General features: G+C 43.3%; 1 protein-coding gene across 2 annotated transcripts in view; it reads right to left on the minus strand.

Annotated features, from left to right (window-relative positions):
* RAPGEF5 (Rap guanine nucleotide exchange factor 5) overlaps nt 1–24,546 on the minus strand; it is a 181,753-nt gene that overhangs the window by 17,641 nt on the left and 139,566 nt on the right. For both annotated transcript variants that reach the window (XM_084896499.1, XM_084896500.1), the window contains 9 exons: nt 22,989–23,067; nt 18,770–18,914; nt 17,486–17,583; nt 15,391–15,421; nt 14,503–14,581; nt 11,145–11,294; nt 7,587–7,684; nt 4,665–4,787; nt 2,748–2,926 (listed from right to left, as the gene is read on the minus strand). In XM_084896499.1, the coding sequence (XP_084752625.1) occupies nt 2,748–2,926; nt 4,665–4,787; nt 7,587–7,684; nt 11,145–11,294; nt 14,503–14,581; nt 15,391–15,421; nt 17,486–17,583; nt 18,770–18,914; nt 22,989–23,067 (982 nt within the window). The remainder of the gene's footprint in view (nt 1–2,747; nt 2,927–4,664; nt 4,788–7,586; nt 7,685–11,144; nt 11,295–14,502; nt 14,582–15,390; nt 15,422–17,485; nt 17,584–18,769; nt 18,915–22,988; nt 23,068–24,546) is intronic.

The following is a 24,546-nucleotide window of genomic DNA, read 5'->3' on the forward strand; positions in this document are numbered from 1 at the left end:
TTCCATTCACTCTGCAAGGTTATCTGTTGTGCATGACATCAACCTTGCCTTTGACTTAATTGGTCAAAATTCCACCAATATTCATTCACAGCTGGCTGAGGGCGTCCGGAACAGCAGAGGGAGGCTGGGCTTTTGGTGAGCCAGAGCAGCCTGTGAGTTCTAGATACTCTGTTGTCTGGGACTCAGTAGAAAACAACTTCTCTGAGGCAAGTCTTTAAAATTAAGAAATTATCCTTGCTTGATAATTAAATATGAAAAATATGAACGTGCTAAGCAGTAAGCTGGGTGCAGGAAAAAATACTGAGTGTCTGCTAATCTACAATAGTTTCCCTGGGCCGCCATCTCTCCCCGATACCTCCATTAATCATCAATGCCTCAGTGGAATTTGGGAACAGTCATATGTAACTTCATATCTTACTCTTTCAGTTATATACTTTGTTAAATTATACATTGTGCATTCTTCACTACCACCATTAATGGCTATGTAAATTTATCAGAAAAATCTCTATATATAAAAGCCTAAGCAACTGGTTGCTATGACATGTACTGGCCACCAGGGGCATATGCTCAATGCAGGAGCTGCCTGCAGGTAGTGTGCTTCCATAGCCAACCTCCTGCGGCCAGCCAATCTCCCATGGTCCCTCCCCTAGCTGGCTGGTCAACCTCCTGAGGTCCCTCCCCACAGCTAGCAGGCCCCATCAGCCCCAATCACCAATCAGGCTGAGGAACCCCACCATGCATGAATTTGTGCACCGGGCCTCTAGTATTTCATAATTTGCTTACTCACTCCCTTGTTGACATTTAAATTATTTTCAATCAATTCAATTCAATGCAATACAAAATGATACAATAAGTATCTTTATGTATAACATTTTTTACTATATTGATGATTTTAAAAAATATATATATTTTATTGATTTTGTACAGAGAGGAAGCGAGAGAGAGAATTAGAAACATCAATGAGAGAGAGTCATCGATCAGCTGCCTCTTGCACACCCCCTACTGGGGATGTGCCCCCAACCAAGGTACATGCCCTTGACTGGAATCGAACCCGGGACCTTTCAGTCCCCAAGCCGACGCTCTATCCATTGAGCCAAACTGGTTTCGGCAATGATTTTTTTTTTTATTACGTTAGACTTCCATGCATTACACAATTGGTCAAAAGTGATCATGACTTGAGAAGTTCTTCACACATTAAACACTTCTGTCTCCCCAAACGATACCCAGTTCCAGATACGCAGGTTGTGTAAGAGCATCCGGTTCTGAACCAGGAAAATGGCAGAGCTGCTAAAGTAGCAATAGACAATGCTGGCTACACTGGGGCAGGTCCTGCAGAACTGCCTGCTCCTGGGCCAGCCTCAGGACCAGGTGCTGCCCAGTGCAGCTGAGAGCCACACCGGAGGTGCTATTCATCAACAGTGGAACCTGGACAGGCTCTGCTGCCTCCACACCCAGTGTCCAGGATGCCTGGGGTGAACTCAGCCCTGTGGGCCCCACCGCCAATCTCCAGGGCACCGTCATTCCCAGCTCTGGTCTCCGCCTCTTGGTAGGCAAGAGGATCTGAAACCCAGTTTAACTGGCCCTCTGGTTTCTGCCAGCTTTCTCCTGGGTGACCCTGCTTGGTATATTCCAGGAATAAACAGACAAGATACTTGTACTGGGAGCCTGTTCCGGGCTCCCAGTACAAGGACTGCTTAGAACTGGTCCCTGCCCTCTGCAGCCTCACCCAGCCCCGGGAAGGAGCCCATATAATAAACTGGTAAGTTCAATCAACAAAATAAAGGCATTTTTAAAAAGGAAACACAGTCGAAACCGGTTTGGCTCAGTGGATAGAGCTTTGTCTGTGGACTGAAAGGTCCCAGGTTCGATTCCGGTCAAGGACATGTACATTGGTTGCGGGCACATCCTTGGTAGGGGGTGTGCATGAGGCAGCTGGTCGATGTATCTCTCTTATTGATGTTTCTAACTCTCTATCCCTCTCCCTTCCTCTCTGTGAAAAATCAATAAAAATCAATCAATCAATAAATAAATAAATAAATAAAAATAAAAAGGAAACACAGCATGAGTGTGTGTGTGGGGGAGGGGATGGGGTCTCAGTAGGGAGTAGTTGACCTTCCATTTGAAACTCAGTGATGTCTTCATGAAGAAAGCAACACTTGCCCTGCAACTTCAAGAGTGGGTGGAAAGGGCCCTTAGCAGACGCAGCACGTGTCCATGCTTGGAGGACAGTGTGCCTGGGAAAGGGACAGCAATTCAGAGTGGCTGCAGCATGGCGTGCCCCCAGCCTGGGGTGAGGCTCAGAGGCCAGGAGGGACCAGCCAGCGTACGCCTGCAAGGAATTTGTAAGGTTCACACTGTGGGCAATAGGAAGCCGAGAGCAGAATTCTCGGAAACAGCTGATTCTCAGTGATTATTACCCTGCCCCATCACCTCCCCCATTGTCCTAGCTGCTGTAGCTCCCCGGCCACATGGCAATTTGGCTGCAGAATGGGTATGTGTGCACGGCCTGCTTACTAGCTCTGTAGCACAGAGCAGAGGGCCTCCGCCTGGGATTTTGATATTTACTTTAAAATAGAAAGACTTCAAACGAAGAGTCATAAATATTCATGAAGAGACCTTTCCAATCATCCGGTCATCTCACCCCACGTGACACGTTTACATCCACCCTTTCTATCACCACAAGGGAAACAAACGGTCCTCTGACGAGGAGAGGAGCGGAATTGCAGGTTTCATCACAAGGAACTCACTGGGCGGCGATCTTGATGAACTTCTTCACCAGCTGCACCCGCTTGCCCAGCTGGCTGCAGAGCAGAATTTCCGTGGCCACCCAGAGCTGGACCTCATTGCAGCGCTGGAGCAGGAGGCTGAGGTTCGCGGTGTGCTCCCCACTGCCTTGTCTGCTGAATGTGAAGTAGATCAGCTCTTGCTGAAAGAAAAGGTAGTCATGGCCAGTGTTTATTTCCAGCGCACAGTCTGGTTGATACAAAATTCAGTCCATCTTTAAAACCTCTTTCTGGTGGTAGCCATCCTCATATCAGACTAGGCGGTAATATATTCAATTTGAAACAACTTCCCTTTAGTTGTAGGGATGCCTCATTCAAAAATGCTCACTTAGGCTCCTTATATAAATGTGTTCCTTTAGGATGTAAGAACGGTGCCTTTCTATGGAAATTTAAGACATTCAATGTTTAAATCACAGGCTGAATGGAATCCACACTTCCTAAACTTGTTATGCTGGCCAATTCAAGCGTAAATGAAATACGATTATAGTACTTGTTAAGATGCACTTAGACCCTCACAGGTAGAGTCTCTAGGCAAGGATTCTCCAAGGGTTTAGTGTGAATTAGGATCACCTCCCTTCCCCCAACCAGCCCCTGATTCAGTAGGTCTGTGGTAGGGACAAAAGTGCCCATTGCTAACGAGTTTCCAGGCGGCGCTGATGATGCTGGTCTGGATGCCCAGGCTTTGAGAGCCACAGACCCAAGACAGTGTCAGATCGTAAATAGGAAGAGCAAGGTCCAGATTGAAAAAGCAAATACGAGTAAGACCAGTAACTATTTACTATATATGTGGATTGTTCCCACATAGGGCAGTAGAAGGTGCTTGTTTCTAAGCGGAGGAGGTGTGTGTACTCTTCGGAAGTCGTTCACATTCTCCCTCTGCCCACGCAGGACGCATCCTGTTCTGTTCACATTTCCAACGCGACATGTCATTGAGCGGGAATGGCTTCACCACTTGCTCAAATTCAGATCATCGTGTTGGAAACGTTACGAGCAGACGTGAGGACACTGGGAAGTCACTCCCAGCTGAAAGCGAGCACAGGGAGCACGCTGGGCCCGAGTCCCTCCTGCGGGAGGAAGGGCCGCCTCCCAGTGAAAATGCCACCACAGGCAAAGCAAGGGCGGCGTGTGGCCGCCCAGAGCTTCTCGCTGCCGGCCGTCAGATGCCCATGAGTGGCCCACGGGCTCCGCTCATTTGTTCATTATCAGTAGCATTTTATAATATTTGTAAAGCAACATAACCTGTTGCTTTACAAATATTATAAGCTGTCCTCCAGGGAGAAGTTGATGGACGTAAAAGTGTGAAATATACCTCAAAAATTTCAAGAAAGTATTTGACATATTGCTGAATAGTCTAAATTTATAGAATGTTCCTATGTGAAAGTATGTGTGTGTACATATACACACACAATATTCATATGTTTTTTGTATATCTTTTATAAGCTTTTTGGGGGAAATTAAAATATCAATATCAAAGGCATCAAATACAAAATAGCTCTTCAGCTCCATTAGAGCTCCATACATATATATATATATATATATATATATATATATATATATATATATGTATATACACACACACACACGTAATATACATATACACATATCTATTCATACATATACTAGTAAAATCGTGACACGTTTAAATTATATTCTACAAACATATGATTGTACCAGGAGCAAAGAAAGCATGACCAAGTATTTTGATGTTCCTCAGACTGGATCAAATATCAAACATCTTTTTGGATCACGATATTCTAGCATAACGTTATCACTAGATAATGGATCTTTTAAACACCTAAGCACATGCATAGATATTGTTCAAAAAGAATTCACAGTTAAAAGAGAACTAGCATTTATTTGATCTTTTCTCCCCTTCCTTACCTCGTGAATCGAATTGAAGAGACTCCAATCAAAATTCATTAATTCCAGAGCAAGATCCCAAGTGTTCATTCCCAAGATCCTCAACGGCCTTTGCTGGGACTCCTCGTTTTCGGCAAAGGGATTCTAAACCAACAGAAGCAAAAGGATCCTCAGTGGCCTCAACGTGCGACACCGCATTGGCTGCCCAGGGAAGGCACTAAAGCCCAGATTAGAAAAGCAATCTTGTCTGAGGGCACTTCATATTCCCCCCGGTCTGTTCACCTTCAGTGAGTTACAGCCAATTTAGAAAATAGCCTTGCAAACGGGAGAATGTGATCAATGAGGTAGCCGGCCTCCTCCTTCCCCCATTCGTGCCCACACAAATCTGATTATAAAGCAGCATAATGAAAGCAAAAGCTCCGAGGCCACGTGTGCTTCTGGTGGGAATTAATATGCCAGCAGGGTAAGTATAAAAACAAACAGAAGAAATGTCACAGTGCACTTCAATAAAGACAGACACGGCTTCTGCAGGAAGCGTGCTTAGTAAGACACATGTTCACAAATTGTGTTGCAGCGCTTGTGGAAAGCGAACAAAATTTAAACGCGAAATATAAAATAAAAGTGATTTCATTTATACCGTATAGTGGGTGATTTATTTTAAGTATCAGTACTTCTTTAAAATATGGCATGAAATCATTAAGTGTCACCACAACTTTAAATCTACTGTCACTGTTAAATGTATTAAAAAGTATTCGGCCTCTTTTCAAAATATTTGATTTTTTAAAATTAAAATAGAAACTCTCCCATCTGAGGGGTGGACTTGAACAGTTAATGAAATCCTAGTTACTGACTTGGAAGAGAAAGAATGGGACTTTGCGAACTACATGACATTGCTGGATGGAGGGCATTGCTCAGATTCCAGATATTAACCTCTGTTTCTAAACTGCAAAATAAACGATTTGCATTTTAGAATTCTTACATTTATGAATAGATTTTATAATTAAACAAAGAAAGGGCAGAGGGCCTTCACAGAACTTTTCCACAGACTTGATTCTGCTCAGAGCAGGTTAAGATACAAATTGTCCCCGTGTCCCCAGAGTGAAAGGCAGAGGGGAGCTCCGCCCGGGCGGTCAGCCTGGACGCACATGCAGATACGGAGGCGCCGGGGCGGGGACAAGCCATGGCTTCTCAGGGATTGTCTGATGGGACCAGACGGACACCAGGCTGCACTGCACACATTCGGAGGGAGAGCCATGGGTTGGGAATAGCAGTAATCTCAGCTCACTGAGCTGGTGACATAAGGATATTTTCACATGGTCTTGAATCTCTCCTACTTTCTCCTTAAATACAGCCCTTACCTTGGCACTGCCTTATGGTTTATTCAAGGTTGTCCACTACCCTCTCGGAGAAATGCTTTCTATGTATTTCTCCATCCCATTCATCCAGAGCTCCAGGCTTGCTTTCCAAGAATATTATCTACAGGCAAGCTTAGTGGATACTGGTGGTTTCACGTGCTCTTCACCCGTTACAATGTCCCCTGTCAACTGAAATATTTTGGAGCTAAAATATCTACAGCTATGATTCTAATGGGGACATGTTCGGTGGTATGTAAAGTTGGTGGGGGGAACATTCGAGGGCAGGATGGTGTCTGGCTCATCTTGGCATGCACTCGGGCCTGCCTTCTCCTCTTCTGAAGCTGGCCCCGGACAGTGGAATGAGAGTTCTGGGGATGCAGTTGCCCTCCACCACCACCTCCTGGAGCCCAGAAAGCCACCCAGGAGATTGCCCTCCTTCATGGGGAGGGGAAAGTCAACTCAATCTCATTATTTACTCAGAGATGCCTTATAGCATCGGTGTGTCCTATGTCACTGATGGAATTACATTGTGTGCAGACACAGGACTGGTGACCTGTGGGATACTCAGAACTGGAAAGGGCCCAAGTTAGAGGCGAATATAAACGGAAGAGATCCTAGCACCATCCGCTCCCGGAGTGTGGGAAGCCAGAGTAAGCTACTCGGCCTCTCCCAACTCCATTTATTGTATAATGAGATATATACAATATATCTCAGCACCTACGTGTCTGGTAATAAGTACCCAAAATGACAATGACTAATAGTATGGTAGTTTGATACCCTGTAGGTAATTTAGCATAAAACTTGTGTTATTGTAAGCCAGTCTGGTTTATCTACATGGTATATACATTCCTCAATTATTGTATATGTACACCAGGAGCCAGCTAGGCAGCCCTAGCCCAGGGGTGTCTCCATGGCACAGTCCGGGGACCAGGAATCAAGAGGGTATAGTCAAAACCTGGTAAAACGGGCTTCTTGTGGGCGATGAGCCCTCCCTTAGAGAGAGAAGCAAAAACAGGTCTTTAGAAACAAGCAAATCATCTACTTAGGTGTCAGTGTCCTCACATTTGAACTGAAACAACTTATACAATAGTATGGTGTCTACATTTCCCTAACCGCTCACTCTTCAGCGGCATCTGAGGCCCAACTGTTATGAGACCATTTTGCACGGGGATGGATGACATCCCTTCTTCAAGAAAAGGGGTGCACTCCAGGGGCATTAAATGGATGCAAACCAAGGGTGGCGTCTCTCCCTTAAGTCCTCGCAGGGTGCATTTCTTGGCCTACTCTCCACGTGTCTACCAGAAAAGAAGACGTGGAATTAAGATCCATTGGTGAAGAAGTCACTTCTCTCAAATCCCTTGTTGCAGAGGCTCAGAGAGGAGGAGGATTTGACTCAGGAAGGGTTTAGAATTCCTCATGTAGTGCGACTTTGATTTGCAAAGGCAATGCTATGCGACACGTGTATTGTTGGCTAGAAGAGGAAACAATTCAATGCATTTTTCTGACATTAATTATAAAACAGACACAAGTATGTTTTCAGTTTGACATCTGTGTCGTGTGTTTCAAGTGCAAGGCTAAAGGTCCTCACCAAAGTGTCAGCCAGGTTTTTCCGATAGACATATATCCGACCAGATGCTTCCAGGGATTTGGAGATGGCTAGGTCATTGGGATGAAGTTCACGCTTTCCTTTATTTAAAAAACAAAAAAAAAGAGTAATTAGAAACACGCAAACAGCAGTAGGCATACAGGTGCATCTGAAGAGTGAAACGCACCAAAGAAAAATGTTTTAAAGTAAATAGGATGCAAAGTACACAGAACTGAGTTCTGCGTAGCCTCTATAATGACACCAAGGATACCAGTGGGAGCAGGGCCATCACTGCTCACTAGCCATGAAGGAATCCCCTTGTGAGTCTCTTAAAATATCTAGTCATTCTTTGGAACACAGAACCTTTTAGGGGAGAAAGTACAATTCACTCATAACTCCAGCACTCAGATAAACCATTTGATGAGAATATTGGTTAACATCTAGGCATATTTTTGTTCTGATTTTGATGTGTGTGTGTGTGTGTGTGTGTGTGTGTGTGTGTGCATGTGTATTCATATACACACATATAGTGGCCATTATTTATACAAATGCATACATATTTATTATGAATACATATATTTTTGATTATGTAGTTTCATATTCTGATTTTATTATAAGCACTTACCCATTTGTCAAAATTATTTATATATGTCATATTTAATTGGTTCCATAACAGTCTATTATACTATCATTTACTTTTCCTGCTTTTGTTGAACATTTCAGGTTTTCTAATTTTTTTTTGTCAGATAAATTAGATGGCAAGATGTATGCTAAATTCTAGCACAGGGCTTGGGATATAGCAAGGGCCTTGATAAATGGGATCTATTATTACCGCAGCCATAATATATACTGCTGAAGTCAACATCCTTGTGCATAAATCTTTGGCTACTTATAGATGATTTTCTCAAGATAGCTTCCCAGTAGTGGAATTAGTGGGTCAAAGGGAATGAATATTTTTGAAGTTTTTGATGCAAACTGTCAAATTGTTTTTCTAATGCTTATACTTACCAACACTGATCATTACTTTTGGTAAGTTTGCTTTTTTTTTTTTTTTTTTTCTTTTCTGAAACCAAAAACAGATTCGCAGTTTATTGTGTATTTCTTGACTTCCAGTGAAGCTGGAATTTTTCATATAATCTTCTTCCATTTTATTTTCCTTCTTGCAAATTGTCCCTGTCCTCTGACCCTTTCTCTGCCGTCGCAGGTGCTCTCCTGTACAATAGAGAAATGTCCTCCCCCTAACTACAAGACGCAGGTGGGGAGCAACCACAGGAATACTTGCGTTTATTCCACTGTAATACAATCAGCTCCCCCTCCCCCCTACTTCCCAAAGCAGCCCTCCAGATACCCAGCCTGGCTGGGAAATGCGATATTCCACCTCTTTTGCTAGGTAACCTAATCAGCGTAAATGCCAAATTTTGTTTTGAACAGTTCTGCTTAATACAGAGCACACGAATGATAATCTAATACATTCTTTACGGCCCCACATTATAAAGATCAATAGCACTGTCATGTCGGGCTGTTGACGTGTGTAGTAAATGGTCCCACAAGGCTGGGCTCGGAGGTTCTTCCATCTCCTCCCTCTTTGTTTGGCTACAATTTCTTGCAACCCTCTGTGTGCCCAGATGTACCTTCAGCCTGAATTTATGAGAGCCATTCTGACAGTAATTTTTCCAGGTGCTCAGAAATCCTTCCTCCCCTTCTTTTCAGGTTTGTCACCAGACTATAAAAGATTAAAGCTGAAAACATTTTAAGCTCAGATATCCGGGTAGATAGTTATTACCTACATCTACCTACCCTCAGTACAAAATAGCACAAAACCTACTGAAAGCTAGAAGGTTAACAGCCACCAGTCCTTTTAGGAAAACCCGTGAAACCTACAAAAGGCCAACATCTCTAAAATTGTTTTTTGACAACAAAATAACATTTGATCTGTCATTTTATTTTGCAGTAGCATTTGAAACATTATTTATTGAAATTGTGTAATTAGAACAAGGAATACATTAAGCCCTATTTTCTTTCTCTTCTTCATAAAAACATGATTGTTTGAGGGATATTAAGCTGCAGGCAGAAAGGTTCTTAACGGACAAAACTGCTGATTGATGGAAACTGATGACACATTTCCAAACTGGTGGGATAATTCAAGAGATAAGCTGATATGTCTAGTGATGATTGGCAATGAGTCTATGCACATTAAAAAGCCACTGCCCACCCTGATGAATCCGATTTAATAGAGTGTAAAAATTGTATTTCATGGCCATCAGATAGAAACTGGGTAGTAAAAGAGCTGCTCATTAATTTCCAGGTTCACACGTGGCCCTGTTGGGTCCCACGTGACTCTCTGCCCCCTCCCCTTTGCCCCACCCCCAAGTTCACTCAGATCCTTTCTCCTCCGGCACTTTTTGTAGCCGTACTGTCTTGAGAGGCAAATATTGGTTTTGATGAAACTTAATATTGTTTAGGATCATTTAATAATTTGGTCACTTAAAAGTAAATACAACAATCATTTGTCGTATCTACCTGGAATGTCTGAAATATTTTATTAAAAATTCAACCACCCTCAGAGAGGGAGGAGGCCTCCTTCACTGACGAGGTTGGATCTGTCCGCATTGCAGTCCACTAGCCTGCAGGGAGGACGGTTTTACCGGACTCCTGAGTGACAAAGCAAGAGAAGCAGTGTTCAGCCCCATCATGCTGTTACTTCCAGGTAAATCCTGACATTCTTCTCCGGACTGTAGAATGCTAACAAAGGGCGGGCGAGGAGCAATGCGGTCATCTCTCCCCTCCCCCACACACCCGCTCACCTCCTCCCATTTTTCAATGCTAAGTCACTTCCTTAGTGTTGTTCTCAGGGTTAATGAGATATTCAATAAAAACTGTAAGCCAAAAGAGGAGGCCAGCGTGCCGCAGCCTCGCAGGCTCTGGTGAGACCTGAACGGTCTGCTCAGGTCGCAGAGATCAATAGTGTCAGCGTGTAATCTGTGTGATCTTATTCAAAACAGACAAGAAACCATCCTCTGAGGATAGATGAGGCCCGAGGGGAGACAAAGCTATAAGCAGGCCTCCCTCCCCGCGTCCACCTGCGGGAACACAGGCTGCGAGCTTCGGGCTTGTGGTGCAGGCTTTATTTCCTGCCGCGGGGAGTCTGTAAGGACAAAATTGTCAGCCAGCAGTATGACTCGCTCAAGGCTGTGCTTCTTCTTCCCTCTTCCTAAAGTAATTTCATCCTTTAGCAATTCCCCACGTTAATTTAAGTAGGAAAACAGAGGGCTTATCTAGAGCACAAAAATATGAGGAGCTTTACAATGTGTTTCAGAGCATGGGCACGCCTCTCTACGCAGCTCTCAGGGAGGTTGCTCAGCATCCCACGGTGCCCAGCTGTCATCATGGAGACTCCTCATGGTCCCTGTGGCCGGCCAGCTGCGAACCCCCAGGGGAAACGCCGCAGGCACGTTGACTCTGTGCAAATGTCAACTCCCCCCCCCCCCCCCCCCCGCCCCGCCCCGCCCCCAGAAGGAGACCCGGCGAAAGGCTAGTGTTCTGGGACAGAAGAGCGCTCACCCCCGGAGAAGGAGACGGCCACCAGGGCCAGGTCCTCTTCCGCATGCTGGATCTTCTCCGCCACGACTCTTAGGACCTCCTGGGCCGTACTGGAAACTTTCGCCTTCACGCTGACGTACGAGTGCTCCGTGATGTACACGTGGCAAAAAACTGCCCAGGACAGAAGCATGGTTAGCAAACGGAGGGCCGTGGCTCTGAGTCACAGACTTTTCTAAATCAAGGTTCTCACCTTCTTCATCTCACTAGTATGAAACATCCACAGTCAGATGTTCCTACTTCCCATGTGCAGGCACATGGGCACCTGAGGGCATAGGCACACACATGTGTGCTTGCACACACACGAGATGTAGACTTTATGTGCTAGTGAGCGAGTCTGAGTAGGACTCAGGCTTCCCACACGGTCATGAGAGACACAGGTATGTGCTCATGGTGGAGATGGTCGACCCAACACAGTGGAGTCTGTGGAACCTGTACTTTTGAGTTCCTTTTGTGAGGGTTACTGAGACAGCCCAAAGCAGTCTGCTGCAATGTCTAGCGTACATTTTTATCTTACCCTCCATTTCCGGATAGTCACCGTGACCCAATCAAGACCACCACATTTTGTTATTAGAATTCTCTTAAGCTTATCTAAAAACCTGCCATTTACCATGGTTTTTATGTACAGCCTTTTACTTAATTCTTAATTTTTTAACTTTATCTTTACTGATGACATTATTATAGATGGCCCCACACTCCCCACTCCCATGGCCCACCTCCACCCAGCACCCAGCCTCTGCCTTCTCTTCCTTTTGGCCGTCACCACACTGTGGTGTATGTCTATGGGTTATGCATACATGTTCTCAGGATAACCCCTTAGCCTTCTTTCATCCTGCCCTCCCCCTCTCCTCTGACATCTATCCGTCTGTTCCATGCATCCATGCCTCTGTTTCTATTTCGTCAGTTTATTTTGTTCATTAGAGTCCACATCTAAGTGAGAGCATATGGTATTTGTCTTTGTCTGACGTGCTTATTTCACTTAGCACAGTAACTTCCAGGTCCATCCATGCTGTTCAGTGGTGGTGAGTTTTTAGTTTCCAATGAGTGGTCACATTTCTAGCCATTTTAATTTCCTTTTCAGTGTCTGCAGGGCTAATTATTACTAGGACATTATCGCCAGCTGGGTGAACGGGTCCTGGAGAAACGCTTTATGATTTGGTAGCAGAAACTGCTTTAATAGCAGTTGAGATCATTGACACATTATTTGCTTATTATATCAGCTATTTTGAACAGTGGTGTCCTGGCAATACTATTATGTGATCAAGGAAACAATAATGCCCAAAGGCTGTTTCCAGGCAACTTTACAATCTTTCCACCTTTTCCTCTTCTTCAGAAAAGACATAAGGATGATGATATACTGAGACATTTTTCTCTCCTAGAATACAATGTGTGGGGTTTTTTTGTTTGTTTGTTTTTAAAGGAGTGCAGCTGCTGGAGAAATTTCATATGAAATTCAAACGGCACCACACCATAACCCCAGGAATGTTTGCACAGAAATGCAAGTAAACTAAAGACAAACTGAGTTTACGTGTGCCAACCTCAACGTGAACACTCCACCAGGAGGCACTGACAGTATTCAGCGTTTGGCTTCACTGGGTGTGTCACTGAGACAATAGCATCTAACAAATCATCGTTTGACATGTTGTCAACAGACTCCTGAGGGACAAAAAGGCTTTTTTCCTTGCATAGGAACATGGAATTTTTGAGCAAGGCAAAGATCCCATCCACAAGCCACCAAACATGATGTAATTCACAGCTTGCTTAACGAACTGATGGACAGAAAGAGGCCAGGGACTTGGAATACTCAGCTTGGAAAATGGTACGATTAAACTGTGAGACTGACAGGCAAGGAAGGCCGGCCAGCAAGGCGTGAGAGGTGAGATCATTTTGTTTGCTCGCCCACTTCTAATGACACAACGGCACCCTTGCGAGCAGCAGGAGGTACAAACAGCACAACAGAAGACGTATTCTTGTGACACTGCGTTAAGTGTCCAGGAGGCTGAGCAGGTGCGAACGCTCTCACAACTGCAGTGCTTACGGAGAGGCCAGTGAAGAGAGAAGGTCTGAGTCACCTCGAGCGAACATTTTAATTGCTGTGTTTCCCAGCTCTGCACTTGACTCAGCCCTTATCCAAACAGGAGGAAACCGTGTTCTGTTCCGTTACAGAATGTTACCATAGAAAAGCACTCAGCATCTTCAGGGAGCTGTTTCCCCTCGTGCTGACCAGTGGGTCCCGAGCCCTTTGGGCACTTATAGGCACGGAATGAGGACATGCTGGGCGTGGGGCACTGCTCAGCACCGCCATGTCTTGCAGGGATTTTGGTTGCATATCCTTCATTATTCTCCCTGAGGTCTTTCTTTCTTTCTTTCTTTCTCTTTCTTTCTTTCTTTCTTTCTTTCTTTCTTTCTTTCTTTCTTTCTTTCTTTCTTTCTTTCTTTCTTTCTTTCTTTCTTCCTTCCTTCCTTCCTTCCTTCCTTCCTTCCTTCCTTCCTTCCTTCCTTCCTTCCTTCCTTTCTTTCTTTTTTTTAAATATATTTTATTGACTTTTTACAGAGAGGCAGGGAGAGAGATAAAGAGTTAGAAATATCAATGAGAGTCATTGATCAGTTGCCTCTTACAAGCCCCCTACTGGGATGTGCCCGCAACTAAGATACATGCCCTTGATCAGAATCGAACCTGGAACCTTTGAGTCCGAAGGCTGACGCTCTATCCATTGAGCCAAACCGGTTTCGACATCCCTGAGATTTCTTTCCTAAACGTGCCCTGCACGTGCACTTTGGTGGCCTTTCCAGCTAGTCACAGGCCAGGGGCTGGCAGAGTCGAGGAAGGACCCAGAGGAAGGCTGCATTTCCAGGCAATTCTGCACCTTTTCCCAAGAACTCAGGAAACTCTCTGCAGTCTCCTTTCCATAGCTCCCAAATTACAAGTGTCCTTGGGCCTGGCCAGTGTGGTTCAGTGGTTGAGCATTGACCCAGGAACCAGATCATGGTTAGATTCCTGGGCAGTGCACAGCCCAGGTTGCAAGCTCTATTCCCAGTAAGGGGCATGCAGGAGGCAGCTGATACATGATTCTCTCTCATCACTGACGTGTCTCTCTCTCTCCCCTCGCTGAAATCAATAAAAACATATCTAAAAAAAATGTCCTTGGTCCTGGGGGACACTATCACATGATTAAGAAAAGGGTAACACCCGAAGCAAGAAAAGAAAAGCCACCATTTTTTTATGCCAATGTGCTGGTTAAAGGGTGTGACAGCTGGAGTGTTCAAGCTGTAGAGTGGTGGTGACGGACAGCGGCCCCACCTACCCCCAGACCATACTCACTTTCCTCTGTTTCAGTCACAGCGCCTCGGTGCTGGAGCCAGTTCTCCTTAAGACTGAATTGGTGGAAAAGGGCCTTATTCTGTGAGAAGGGAGAGCGAGAACAATGAATGAATGCATTCCTGCCCTTTGGAAAGTCACAGCTGTTACAACATGTTCCAAAAGAGCTAGCCAACTTCTTTTTTTAAAAATGAAATCCACACCCCCCAATCCAAGAGGAATAAGCCGGGAGTTGCCTCAGCTAACACATGTGGAGGTGGACAGTCTGGGCAACACGACAGACCTCCGCCTAAGCCAGCAGACCAAAGAGTCCCTACGATTACTCCCTGCCACCAGCTGCAGAGTATCTGGTAACGACAGACACCCCCAGATCCTTCTGAGAATCCCAGTGTCCGCCCTGCTTTGGGATACAGCAGCCTTGGGACGGCCTCGGACTCTGCAGTAGGACAATGACTTTCCTGAGGAAAACAGGTACCTTATCCGCTTCTACAAAACGTGTGCCTGACACTCAATTTCCATCCTCTCCCTCAAGTTGAACAGGAAACACATCATTCTTACTAGCATCCCTCTTTCTAGGTGGAAAGTGCGAAACATTTTCTTCCGAGACTATTTTTACTCTTGTCAAGATTCTTGCCTGGAATATTTTTCTTCTTCCGTGTTTGACTTTCAGATTTACATCACTCTGGGGACACTGGGGAAACTCCGAGACTTCAAAATGCCCCACCAAAAACAAACCAACAAAAAAACCCCGAGAGCAAGTCCAGGGCCCAGGGCTGCCCCTGAGCCGGCAGGAGCCCCGGGAGGTGACGTAGGTGAGTGTGAGCAAGCTGCAGCCCAGATCCCTGCCTCTGAGCCGAATCACCCCACCTCAGGCCAGAGGGGCTGCCTTACCTTCCTCTGTGGAGAGTACTCATCGACGGTGCTGGAAGGGAAAGAAGGAGAAGTCAGCCTTTGTCCCCAACCCAGAATAATGCAGCTCCTGTCCTTGAAGACTAACCTTTAGGCCCTGGGCGGGGGCTTTTGCTTTTCCAAAAGATAAGGCACTTGACTTTGGGCTGTGGGTTCCCAGGGAACTGGACAGACCTGAAGCCGCCCCGTCCGCCTCACGGGTGTGTTTTGCTAAATCCCGCCCGCAGGAAGTGAGCCCTGCAGGCAGAGCCAGCTCTCATCCCTCCACAGAAGCCCCAGTGCCCTCCAAGAGGGGCAGACTTCAGTGGGAAGGATTATCATGGTGGCAGCTAAGGGGCCGCACTGCATCTCTCCCAGGATATTTCTACGTGTGGTGGAACTGGGGGACATTCTGTAGGTCCCCAGCTCAAATCTTACAGAATCTAAAGACATTTCATAATCGTGTCTTTCACCATTACCCAAAATGGTCTTACTTTATTATTTCCCACTTTTACGTAAGTTCTTCAATGAGATTTGTTACATTCCATTCATGCCTTTAAGGCATTTAAGGGTATGAAGCCAAGGACGGAAGGTTCACAATAGGAATAAGGCCATAGGGGGACTATTTTGATGTGGTTTGTCTCTCCTTTTTGTCTCATTTCATTGTTCCTATTTTCATACTAGTCCCAGGCAATGGAAACACTATAGTGCAGACTCCAATAAAAGAAGACCATGCAAACCCATAACATTCATTTCTAACATACTATCCCCACGAACACCTCATTTCTGAATTTCTAAACATGTAATTTTCGTGTTTGAGGATTTATTTGCTCCTAAAATTACCTAGACATTTAATTTGCAGGAGGATCATTCTTTATTGAAATCAGGTCATGTTTTAAATCTCAAATCAGTAATCTGGAAGGAAGGCCTGAGTTAACATTTTCTAGGAGACATGCTTAGTGACTGCTGGAATCTTAATAGAGGTTTCACCACTTGACAGCAGATGTGTTTCGTGTTTGCTAAGTAGAAACCACACTGTAAAGCAGAGGACAATTTTCCTTTTCAGATTTGCAGCAATAGCTGGACAATGAGTTGATGTTTTTATTTACCAAAATGAATAGGAGAGTTCGTATAATCAGAGCAAAGTCAAGTTTTGCCAATTTTAAAGACTAATGATAGACACCTGGGGGCACTTGGATATGCAGAGGTCACTGAGTAAATGGTTTCCTTTAATCTTTCTAAATTGATAAAAAAAAAAAAAAAAAAAAAATCCCCAGGAACCCATAAAATTGAGCTTTTATCATGCTCACTGGGACATATTTGTAAAACATTTTTTTCCCTATTCCATCAGAGATAGCTATGAGCCCCTAAAACGACAAGTTAAATAGTTACACTTTTAAAATTACCTATTAATATATTAAATAATTGTTTTTTTATTTAATCCTCACCCAAGGATATATTTTCTGATTTTATTTTTAGAGAGAGGAAGGGGGATAGAGAGAGAGAGAAACATTGTTGTGAGAAATATTGATTGGCTGCCTCCTGCACACCCCAACCAGGGATTTGAACCCCTAACCAGGGATCTTCAAACTACGGCCCGCGGGCCACATGCGGCCCGCAGAGGAGTCTGATCCGGCCCGCCAGGTTTTTTGGGCAGTGAGCACAGCCGAGGTGTTACAGTAGGAATTAGTAGTTCATATAGTCTGGCCCTCCAGCTCTCTGAGGGACCGTGATCTGGCTCCCACTTTAAAAAGTTTGAGGACCCCTGCATGTGCCCTGACTGAGAATGGAATAGGAGACCTTTTGGTATACCAGATGACACTCCAACCAAGGGTTGAAATTATTGCTTTTAGGTTGACTTGGGTCAGTTTCTTTCTCTTGCATCAGAAGAAAGTTAAAAAGTAGTCAATAAGCTTGATTTAGTGTTCATTCATTTTGAGATATAAAAACAAAACACAATTTACAACTAGAAAAGCTAAAGAAATCAAGATGACTCTCAGATTCAAAGTGTTCAAAATCGATTTTCTGGGACATCTCGAATTCTACCACATTTGCTGCTTTCTTTCATTGACAATAACATAGAAAATAAACTACATACTGACGACGGTGCATTCCAAGTATCTTTTGAAATTCCTTCAATTCTTTTTCAAGTATTGGGTATTCATAGACATCATCCAGTACGTTCCTGTATATGGTCTGAGGGAAGAAGAAAAACGGCAGTTGAATTGGTTTAATGTCCATTTAGTAATGTTATTTTAGTCCCATACAACCTGCTTATGCCCAGGGAACTGGTGGCCCCCAGGACAACGCAGGGGTTATTAATCCTGGGACCAAGGAGATCCTGAGTGGGGTGACACCTCCGAGTCCCTCACTCGGCTGGCACGGCCCTCTCGCACCCTTAGGGCTGAAGGTAGGAAATGCTGGAAACTCAGAGCTCTCTGGCTGGCTACTGCAGAATCCTATGCCTGTTCCATACGTTAAAAAATGCTACCCACATTTTTTAACGCATGGAACAGGGAGGAAAAAATGTCAATTGAGTTACATTACCCAATTGTTTTTGAAATAACGTTAGCTTAATCAAAGAGCTGGTTGAACACCTTTACACTGGATGTCTACATGACATCTGAATTTTGAATTCAAGTGTTTTACTCCATGAAAGAGAAACAGCCTGACACTTCCCTGTTCGGAAACAGCCCTTCCTGGCTCCAGTCCCACTGAGCCCTTTGTGTTAACCTGCAAAGCTAACACGGCTTTGGGGGCAGAGGAATCTGAGCACCTACAAACCACCTCCAGAGAGTGGCCTGTGTTGAGAAGATGTTGCAGCCTATTACTGATTAGAAAAATACATCAGTTTATCTAATACCCAATGTAAATCTAGGTTAGCATCCATCTTATAAGCTATTATTGCTTAAAATTCTCAAAATATGCCATATCCTCAAAAAGTTTCATAATATATATATATATATATATATATATATATATGGAATATAGTTTTTAAATGGTAATGTTTTAACCAAATATTATATACATGAGACCAGTTAGTTCAAATTTATAATAAATCCCAACATATGAAATACTATTAAGTTTAGAAGTATGTTTTATTTTACCTTCCTTAATTATTTCATTTGCAATTAAACTTCCCATGACTTGTATAAGGTAACATTACGTTAGTGAATGTAAAATTTGCCCTCTACACTTTTTCACAATGAATTCAAAATTTAAAAAATTCTATCTATGTGTGGAACATCAGGCCTTAGAAGTCAAAACAAATGAACACTTTGTTCAAATCACAACTATAACCTTACAAATGAGTTTTTCAAACGCAAACTAAAAATAAAACCAGTCATCCGGCATCCAGGAATAGCTGGCGGTTTCCCATTACCTTTAAGAACATTTTGGAGTGCTCGTCTTCGTGTAGCCAGTCTTTGTACAGAGAAATCCACTGGGAGACAAGATGCAAGACTTTGCGTTTCCGACGAGGAACATCTGAGTTTTCTTCTTTGCCTTGATACTTCTTGGCAGAATAGGTGCAAGTGGTTAAGAAAGAATATTGCCTTGTTGAAAATAAAAATATTCCTATGAAGCATATTTTCTAAAGAATCTACAGGTGTCTAAGCAAGGAAGAAAAAAATATCTGTAGAGAGAACAAAAGGTGTATATGGCAAAGAGCAAAAGTAACGCCAGGAAAGTGACTCACGCACGCGCGGGGCCAGGCCGTGCAGGTGAGGGTGAGATGATGCCACTGTCAGCTGCTGACTTAGTTCCGTAGGCGGCCCGGCTTAATGTCACCTCGAAGGGATCCGAGGTGGCCCATTAATTCCAAGGGTGGCTCCAAGGGATCTGGCCACGCTGTTTCCATGAGAGTTAGGAGAGAGCGAGGCCACGTATCCTTAGCTTTTCAGAAAGTCACATTCTGTAAAACTAATTACTTCTAAAGTAGCCCCAAATGAGCACAGACTTCTGAAGCATAATTTGTGGCATGTTTCAAATGCCCACCCTAGGAATTTACTTGGAATTAAAAGGGACTGGATAAATGTGCAAACATAAGTAAAAAGGACTGCTAATTTTAACTTTCATTGGAACAAAGAAAAGAAAAATATGAATGCTTTAATCATTGAGGATAGTTAATGAAATTATTTACATATCCATTTAATGGGCTATTCTGCAGCCATAAAACTGATAGCCCAGCAGTACATTTACTGACAGAGAATATCCCAGCATATCGTTAAGTAGGAGAATAAGAAAAGGGCATGTTAGGATGATCCATTTCCATTAACTATGCTCATTTATATGAATAATTCCATTACCTGGAAAGATATACTGACAGTTAACAGTGGCTTCTCAAGGTAATGAGATTTCAGATCACATGAATTGCTATACTTATAAGTGTGTTTTCTAATTTGTATACAATGACCACGTGTTAATAATGTTGTTAAAATTGTTTTTAAAAAAATGCCCTAGCTGCTTTGGCTGAGTGAATAGAGCGTTGGCCTGCAGACTGAAGTGTCCCAGGCTCTATTCTGGTCAAGGGCACATGCCCGGGTTGCAGGCTCTATCCCCAGTAGGGGGCATGCAGGAGGCAGCTGCTCAATGATTCTCTCTCATCATTGATGTTCCTCCCTCCCTCCCTCCCTCCTTCTCTATATCTGAAATCAATAAAAATATTTTTTAAAATTATTAAAAATAATAACCTTAAAGGCAACATGCTGGAAGCCCGAGGAATGAGACAGAAGCTTAGTGTTTTCCAAATCAACCTAGTGTTTTTGTTTGCAAAATTATGATTTCTGAGTGTCCTGGACACATTGGAAGGTTCACTAGGAATAGGAAATGCTAAGATACAACACACAGGTAGGCTTTGGGGTTGATGGACAGGTGTCTACATTCCTTAAGGTTGATACATAATTGCAAAAGAAAAACAGATTCTATATCAGGCTTTGAACATATTTTAAAACATAATTCAGTCACCGTCTCTGGAACCTGCAAAAATACATTATGACCATCTGATTTTTTAATTTCCACTAGTGACATAAACTCAGGCAAAATATAAAGATTTACCCCACTTATGTAAATTCCCTTTTCTCCTTTCCCTGTAACTATCATGGCTTGACTAGTATGAAGAAAGAAAAAAAAATCTGGAAAATTAAGAAATACTAAACTTCTTTCTTTTAGGTAAAGAGGTAAGCTTTTTATTATAGCTGCATATACATTCTACTATTATGGGCCTGCAGGTTAAAGCAATTTTGAGAACTGAAATTTCATTCATCATTATCACCATTTATCTGCTTAGTCATGTTCTCTACCCTACAAGATGCACTTTAAAAATATTTACTGATTAGCTGAAACTGGTTTGGCTCAGTGGATAGAGTGTCGACCTGTGGACTGAAAGGTCCCAGGTTCGATTCTGGTCAAGGGCACGTACCTTGGTTGCGGGCACATCCCCAGTAGGGGATGTGCAAGAGACAGCTGATTGATGATTCTCTCTCATCGATGTTTCTAACTCTCTATCCCTCTCTCCTCCTCTCTGTAAAAACTCAATAAAATATATTTAAAAAAATATTTACTGATTAAATTTACATTCATATTATTCTGGTTTTCTGGTATTGGGACATATTCAGATGTATGTTCACACATTTTGCTCATGCTAAATTACACTGACTGATAAATTTAGCTGGGTGTGGGGAGAGAAATAGTGGGAAGGTATTCAGTATAACACAGTGAACATTAGCCCACCTGGGCTGTGAGCTTAAATAATGCTATTTATGACGATAAAAGCTGAAAGGTCTTAAATTCTATCGCAATAAAAGTATCCACCTAAGATATCACAACACTGTAGAAGTGGCTCTAACCTATAATTAATATTCAAAAAACAATGGGGAAAACAAAACAAAAAAAATAATAATTTGGGCCATTCTTTAGAATGTGATAGCAATAGGGTATAAAAAATATCATCACTAAAATATACTCCAAACTATCTCAGATTAAATATGGACCTTATTTTTGTTTGTGATTTGCATTATTTCATACAAGGCAGAGGTTGTAAATATATCAAAATAGTCATGTAAAAAGATTCCTGGCTTAAAATGTTCTGGATTTCACGAGTTTTGATGATTACTAAAAAAGCTGCTAAGAAATTGAACTACATTTATGTAAAATGTCTTAGTAAGACCCAAAACATGTTTACTGGCAAGCAAAGTTTTAGAGATTCTTCAGGGAAATTCTATGAGGCATTAAATTACTCAGTGGTAGTCACAAATTATGCTAGGATCATATTTAAAAATAATCATTGGAAGGCACATAACGCCTATAAAACAAACTATTAGTTAAGGGATGGCAATCCTTTTGGAAATATGCTAGCATTAAAATATAGAAGTCAGCTCATAGATATTTTTTCAAAACACTTTTAAAGAAAGAAAAATGGAAAATCTTGTAATTATTGCTAATTTTTTAGTTAACACCCAGCAGCTGTGGAAGAAAACTGTTTTTGAAATTTTCCAAATTCAAAACTATGTTTCAAGACCAGTTTTATGAACTGGTTCTGAGAAGTTTCGTGAACTCTAAAGTGGCCACACAATATAGTAAAGCAATAAAATGTTTCTAGCTTATATGTTTTTAAGAGAGACTATGCTCTCTATAAAGTTTTAAAGTATTATTTTAAGCAAAAAATGCTAACATGGAAGAGAAATGTAACTATTTAACAGGAAAGGTCATTCCTAGGGCTCAATAAAACGTAGGTAAATGCAAATAAATAAATAAATAAATAAATAAATAAATAAATAAATAAAACAAAACAAAACAATCTTTTTAACGCCTTTTACATGGGCTTGAGTGGAATCTTCAGCTTGGCTGAATAAAACCCCAACAGTTACCAGCTACCTGGATGCTTCTGCAGCATCCCACCTTCAACACTGAGGCAAGGAGTGCCTCTGGGGAGCCGAGGGAGTTTTCCTGGCTTGGCTCTTTGGCCTTTCATCTGTTGCGTATTCTACTCGGTGCATAAACCATAAAGCTCCCTACCCTGCTCATTACCCTTCTCATCACATCCATCCTTCTGGGAGAGCATGCCGTGACAAAGCTCTGAAAAGACGAGGGGTGGCTCTGGGGGGTAGTTCAGACCTCCCAGGTGAGGGGATGGCTGGCCTCCCCCTGGATACTTGCCCAGAAACATGATCTCACACACGCACACGTTCCCTGCCACGTGGTCTGGCCCTGACTGAGGGGTTGCCTTGTAAATTCACATACTGCCAGTTCACTCAACCTCTTGACCCCGGGGCTTACCCAGGAGGCCACATCTGCCTCCAGATGTGTCAAGTCTTGAGACATAGGTATGAAGAAGAAAACAATAATGAACAGTACGATTTCGAATGGGAAAAAGGCAGCTGCATTTCCAGGTCCCCCCTGTCTACTCTGTCTCATTTCAGCTTTTGCCTTGACTGTCCGTCACATTTATATGGAGCATAGCCGTCCCCTATTGGGGGTTGAGTAAGTGAAGAAAGGCAGTGAATCCCTAAATGCAAGTCATCTACCTGCGGGGGTGAGGGCGGCCCAGCTCCTCCCCGTCCCCCACCCCCCCCCACTCCAGCCCCAAAGCTGACGAAGGATATTGTCTCAGCAGCGCCTGGCACAAGTCATCCGTGGTCATGAAGACGGTGTAGGTGAGGAGGAAGTCATCCAGGAGGGTCTCTGCAAGGAAAGAAGCATCAGCACAGGGTAAGCAGAGACGGGAGGAGAGGGAGGACGGAACATGACAAATGCTGGAGGGGGAGGGGCTCTGAGGGAGCATTTTAGCCACAAAAGAGATTATTAAAGTTAAGATTTTTAAAACTCCTCACACAAAATGCTTCAAGCGGTGTGACATTTTTATTGCAAGACTCTAAACATACAACTTTTGTCATCCCCCCCCCCCGAAAAAAAAACAAAACAAAAAAAACACAGCATTTATATTTGTGGGTAAAGATGTTCTGGAAAATCAATGCATAAAACCATGTGCTTTTAGAATAAAATTTCACAATATTTCTGAGGTATACACTCCAGTCCTACAGGGAATGAAGCAGAGTGCTCTAATAAATGAAGGCTCTCTAAAGCCATTCACCGAAGTCTAGGGCAAGAACGACAGTAATAAGACCCAGAGGACACGTATTGGGTTCCAAGGGCGTTCGCCTTATCTCTCAAATGTATCTGCGAGAAGCTGGGAAAGTGGCGAGTGATTCTCTTATTGCTGTGAAGACAGACAGCCGAGTCCTTGCTCCGTCCTAATTCCTCTTCCACCTCCTTAACCCACAAGAATGGGCTCCCTTTTCATCGCCTCTTTGCCTCAGGAGTCCTTTGAAAAGTCCAGCTCACATATAATATGGAACTGCTGACCCGGCGAATGGGACCTCGAGTGTAACTTCCAAAGGGACAGAAAAGAGTCTATGCAGAATATGAAGTAGAGCTTCTGACGTAGGCCTTTATCTAACCTCCTTAACGGGAGGTTCATTTCACTACACAATTTCATTTTACATCCTGGATATCAACCTCTTAGTTATTCGAAACAGTAATAACTATACACATAGTGGGCTTGGTGTATGCTCAAGAGTATCTGTGGTCTCCAAAGTCTATCTCCTAAAGACGTGGAGACAGAAAGAACTGCCCAGGACAGAACTTTAGAATTACACGTTGGAGACTGGAAACATTCCAGAATTTTAGAAACAACCAGTACCGTTCACTTTAAAAGCCGTTCAAAGAAGAACAACAAGCCTATGGTTAGGAACACAACTCTCTGATGAAAGAGGTCATGGAGGGCTTCTGCAGGCCTAGTCAGCCACAGGCCTTCGTTTATTTCCTGCTTACGCTGCAGGATGTGAACAGTAACCCTGACCCACACAGGTCGGGGCTGCAAATGGTAATGCTCAACCACAACACCACAAGAAGAGAACTTTTTCAAATGTATTTATTTATTTATTTTCGGTAACACTATTCCTTCTTCAAAAATAAACTTGACGGATGGCACCTACAGTGTGAAACAAGCCTACACTTAGGTAGTACCTCACTGTAACACGTGGGAGATAGTCACCAGCCTAACTTACTCGATGGCAAAAGCAAGTTCTCAAGCAGCTGTGCCCAGGCCTTGCCGAGCAGGGGTAAGTCCAGGACGAGAAGACGCTGGGAATGTGTCTGGGT

This window comes from Pipistrellus hanaki (genome assembly GCF_964339955.1).
Source record: "Pipistrellus hanaki genome assembly, chromosome: 10".
NCBI lineage: Eukaryota > Metazoa > Chordata > Mammalia > Chiroptera > Vespertilionidae > Pipistrellus > Pipistrellus hanaki.